Source organism: Leishmania infantum, chromosome 28, assembly GCF_000002875.2.
Source record: "Leishmania infantum JPCM5 genome chromosome 28".
Classification (NCBI taxonomy): Eukaryota; Euglenozoa; class Kinetoplastea; order Trypanosomatida; family Trypanosomatidae; genus Leishmania; species Leishmania infantum.
Genome location: NC_009412.2, coordinates 366,318 through 371,526, shown reverse-complemented (window position 1 = coordinate 371,526; position 5,209 = coordinate 366,318). Strand labels below are relative to the sequence as shown.

The 5,209-nt window shown below is 59.1% G+C and overlaps 1 protein-coding gene across 1 annotated transcript; it reads right to left on the bottom strand.

Moving 5' to 3' along the window:
• Positions 1-929: 929 nt before the first annotated feature.
• LINJ_28_1080 (conserved hypothetical protein) lies at positions 930-2,180 on the bottom strand (the record flags this gene model as incomplete). The annotated part of the gene is made up of 1 exon (XM_001470101.1): positions 930-2,180. The coding sequence occupies one exon, from the start codon at positions 2,178-2,180 to the stop codon at positions 930-932; it is 1,251 nt and encodes a 416-aa protein (XP_001470138.1).
• Positions 2,181-5,209: the final 3,029 nt, after the last annotated feature.

Below are 5,209 nucleotides of genomic sequence, written 5' to 3'. Positions count from 1 at the left end.
GGACACACACACGCACATACATGCACCACGTACGAACGACGCGCTCGCATACACAATAAAAAACGAGATAGGGCCTCACATGTGCAAAGAAGCACAAACCCCGAGAGACGCGGAGACACTGACACACACAAATCCTTCAGATGACGAGGCCACCATGAACCGCGCAGGGACCCGATCGCGGATGGCCTCCGAGCGTGCGAACGAAATGCGAGCGGAGAGAAGACGGGGAGGTCAGCAACAGTGATGCCCGTTGATGTCCTGCGTCTCAGGCCGTGAAAAGCACACACGCACACACACACTTGTGATCATCACACAGTGCGGCACACACTGAAGGATAACACCGCGACGGGAGGGGAAAGCCAATCGCAAGGCAACAACAAGAAAGAAAAAAAAACGAAATGGCCATGCAGATAACTCGCCATCTCATGTGGCGGTGTTGTGGGGGTAGGGGGAAGGGGAGGGATGACCGAAGTACGTGAAAGCAAAGCAAGAAGAGAGCTGAAGAGAGTGGGGGGAAGGTACACGCATATGCACGTATGTGTGCATATGTGTACAGTTGAGGGGCGGGAGGGAGCTTGCTTCCCTTTGTGGGGGGGTAGAGACAGGTTTTCCCTTTCCCTTTTCCCCCTCCCGGTTTGGGGGGAAGGAGACCAAAAGGGAGGCGCCTTTTCCACCAACCGGCGGAAAAAAAAAGGGAAGGAGAGGCCTTCCTCCTTTCGGGGAAAAAAGGCCGAGGGGGAAAAAACCCGTCCCCCGGGGCCCCCGCCCTTGTGTGGAGAGGAGAAATTTGGGGGGGGCCCCCGGGGGGAGGGCCGACCCAAAATATAGAGAGAAAGCGGGGGCCCCCCAAAAAGGGGTCCCAAACCAGCAGCGGCGGTGCTTGGGAGGGAGTTGGCGGGGGGGGCACCACGTGCCTGCCATCCCACCTCTCAAATCCAGTCCTCGTCCACCGCGAAGCCAAAGTCGCGACCCTTGCAGCACGTGTATGGCGCCACAAGGGACCAAATGTACACGAAAATCGCCGCCCAGACCGTCGACAAGCGCACCCAGAAGGCGATGTTGATACTCTTCGACAAGCCGTCCTCACCAGCGCCGCTGACGTGCCAGGAGCTGCCTAGCATCGCCAGGTACATGGAGCCAAAGATCATGATGGTGTAGAAGAACATGTAGTGTGACAGGTGGCCAGTTTCCTCGGGGTTCTCGGCCTCGCCGTCCTCGTTCTGGCCGATGTTCAGCGACGCACCACTACCACCGGCAGCCACAACACTGTAGAGCAGTGTAAAGCACGTGAGCAGCATCGTGAAGATAGTCTGTAAAATCGAGTACGTAGTGCTGCTCGGGCGTGTGGCCATGCGGTTGCAGTGTTCGTTGTCTGTCGTGCGCAGCGTGAAGAGCAGGATGCAGCTGGTGTAGAGAAAGACAATGCTGCTCGGCACAATGGAGCCATGCGGAACGTAAATGGACAGGATAAAGTAAATGAACGCGCCCACGGTGACGCTCGTGATGATGCACGCGTTGGAGTTGCAGTCCGAGTGCGGGACAAAGATCACGAACGAAGCGACGATGACGGCAATGGCGAGGACGAAGCTGCCGACAGCGATGACGAGGAGGTACCACATCCACTTGGGGTTGCCGTCTGCGCGCTCGATCCAGTCGTCGCTCCACTGGTACGAGAAGTCGACGAGGAAGACGACGTTCATCAGCAGGTACAAGCCGGAGCAGACGAGACACACATAGGCGTACACAGAGAAGAAGCCGTTGGGAATGAAGAATGTCACAATGCAGAGGACCACCAGCAGCACCGTCTTGGCTGTGAAGAAGCTGCGCTGCAGCTCGGCGAGGTCTCTGCTTCGGATGCAGCACGTCAGGTCAGACACGCTGATCAAGTGGATGCCGAAGAAGGCTGTGAGCGCGAAGCTTACGCGGTAGATGAGCATTTCCGCCGCGCACGCGGCTTGGACAGCGCCGCCTTTGCTGCTCATGGCACACCCTTTTTCGAGCATCGGGATCTTATCCAGCAAGGAGCTCATCAGCCCGCGCGCCATCAGCGAAAAAAGAAGTGCTACAAACAGGTACATGGCGTATTTGAGCCGCACAATCAGACCAGGGGACAAGTCCTCGTCGACATCCACGCCGCGGAAGCGCCGACGACTGAGCACTCCATCCTCGTCGTCGCTCATGGTCGCGCACGTTCACAGATGACAACGAAAAGTGAGAGAGAGGGGAGAGAATGAAAAATCGCAGGACAAGGAAGCTTGCGCTGGCAGCCGGAGAAACAGCTCCGTTTGTGGATGCACGTTCACAGCAGGCTCGCGGAGGGTGACCTCCGCGTGCGGTGGAAAGAAGCAAACAGCGAGGCGCGAGAGAAGAAAGAGAGGAGGGAGGGAGGGAATCGAGTAGAGAGCAAGCGCGCGAGCAGGGAAGTTGCAGCAGGAAGGTGGGGGAGGGGTGGCGGGTTCTCTCGCTCACCAAAGCGAAAAAAAGGGAGACGAAGAGCGACAAACGGAAGCCGCGCGTGAGAGCAAGGCAGCCTACGCCGAGCACCCGCCAGTGCCCTCTTGCTGTGTGCCGAGTTTACGGCAGCTGCCCGCGCAATAGACGGCAGCACGAGGTCGCCGGGAGAATCGGAGTTGAAGCCCACCAGACCCACTACGGTGCTTTCACCCGTTGCACCTGGTCTGCAAGTACCCTACACCTAGCATGCATCCAAAAGCCCCGGTGGAACACAAAGGAAGGGGCTGCGTTGAAAATGGCGAAGAGGAGTGAGTTGTCACAACTGCAGTCAAGAACAGCGCGACATGACGTGTGGATGTATGCTCGTCGATGCTTGCCAATAGATTGGTTCGAGGGAGAGGGGAGAGAAAGAACGCAGCGCACTCTAATGGCTCTTCTGCTAGCTGCATGCGCTTTACAGCATTCCTCCGCATCTTGGAGAAGAAACATTTCGCCGCGCCTTCGCTACGCTCGCGGGTCGCATTCAGGCGTTAAGCATACGTGTGGTCAGGGTCAGACCTCGCCCCCCCCCCACACACACACAGTTGCACTCACCGATGGGGGCGTAGCAGCTCTGAATTCAGATCGGGTTCATCTGTGTGTGTGTGCGCGTCGCACACGGCAGCGGTCCGCCCAGCGTCGAGGTGAGCAAAGAGTGCAGGAGAGACAGCGTAAGCGGTGGCGTGTGCGCTGCCCGACGTTAGCTGCATAGTTGCTTGCTTTTGGGCCCGTAAGGTTGCAGTGCATGGGGGGAGGGTAGCGGGATACGCTTGGGCACCGGTCTAGACTCTATGCAGTGGCCCTTCCTCCATAGCTGCGCTTGAAGCTGCCCATCCAGCGGTCAGCGATGAAGGGCGAAAGAATATTGAGGAAGGTTTGTCACCGCCTAGACCGCGTTGTGGCAATCGCGTGGGCGGCCTTCGCCGGCCGAACCTTGCGGATGCACGGCTGCCATTCATCGAAGGGCGCCTGCTGGCGGAAATAACGCCGACGTCACTGTACAAGAGGCGCGCCACCCCGCAAATCGCTTTTCGTAAAAGTGCTTGATGGCCTGATCCAGAAATGCCTTTGTAATGCTGCGGGCTGTGGGAATCCCCCTCCCCGCTGCTAGGTGCAGTGGAGTGGTGTGCTTCACGTGTAAAGGTCACTGGCCCGCGTCGGGCAGCACCACCGGTGAAGGCCCCTGCATACGCCGCTTTTGGCACCCCTAGCACCGTCGACTCTCGGGCGGCGCTTTCCTGTGCGGCTACGGCCTCCTGCGTTAGCTGCAGGCCATAGCCCAGGTACCGCTTGAACGTGCCTGCTCGTGCACGGCGTGCAACCTGCATGAGGTCTGCTTTGGGCACACTGTTCGCCACTTCCCCTCACCCCTCAAGGTAGGGTGCCGCGCCCTTCCAGATGGAGGAAACGGCTTCCGCTGGGTTCGCGCGGGGTCCGCTTGAGCTCGCCACGTCCGCGAAGAGGTGCTGCGTTAGACTCCGACGCGCCACCAGTTTCAGCGGCAGTGAAGCGTCCTCTCGCTGCAATCGCGCCCCTATCGCATGGCTCCCCCGTAGAACGCCGCACTCTTTCCATAGCGGGTCTTGATGCGCGCTGAAGCTGCCGGCGGATTCTCTGAAAGCTTTGAAACCTCCACACCGCTCACCAAAAGTGTCCACACGTCACCCCGCTCTCGCTGCGCAGCGCCACGTCAGCGTCGAAAAGAGCACCGCGCCAGCGTAGCTGCGGGAGAACCTCCGCGATATGCACAACTGGCGCGTCTCTCCTTTGTTCGACCCCTCAGCGTGGGGTGCTTGAGAGAGGTATGCAACGGGAGGGGGGGGGGTGCGTGCTCAAGGGCATCACGGCCTGGATGGTCCAGGAGTGAGCTCGAGGGAAACGGGTATCAAAGAAAAGCGGGAGCTGGGGAGGATGCCGGGAAGAGGTGCACGTACCTGTGTTTCTGCGCGTGAAAAGTAAAAGGGAGAGCTTGCAGCAATGCCAACAAAACGCAAAACCAACCGAGTACGCGAATGAGCCAATGGCAGAAGCGCATGCAGGCAAGCAGGAGCGCAGTGGGCATGCCGTCCCATGCTGCAGAGAGCACAACAGCAGGAGCAGCACAATAGAGAAAAAAACGGGATCGTGTGTAGAGGTGCGCCCGTGTTGAGTGTCGAAGGGTGGACAGCGCAAAAAAAAAAATGCTGCCGCGCAACTACGCGGCTGCGGTTGTGGAGAGCACATCAGCTCCACCCGACAACGGCGTGAGAACGAGAAGAATGCCATGTGAGCCGGTGTGGTGGTCAGTGTTCGTACAAAGCCCCCTCCTCCCCCTCTCCCTTTCAGCCAAACCCCGCAAGATGCCGCCAAAGGGTGGAGGGTGTGTGTGTGATCACTGAGCATGCGTCGTATTCTTGGTCGCCAGCACGGCAACTGAGGCGGCAGCAAGCGTGCCGTAGAGCACGCACATTAGCGGCGACGACAGCCTTTCCGCGCTGCCTTCAGCGATGCGGGCAGCATAGTATTGGCAGGCTAAGACGGCAACCTGTGCACACAACAGCGAGGCGCGCGACGAGACTTGCTCCACAGAATTGTGTGGCAATGCTGCCCTGGCATTTGGTGCCAGTGCGGTGTACACCATGGCCGCGGTCAGTCCCAGAGATATGATGGGGTACATGACGAACGCCCACGACGCGGCGGTGCCGTCCGGGACGCCGAAAAGGTTGAAGTGCACTGG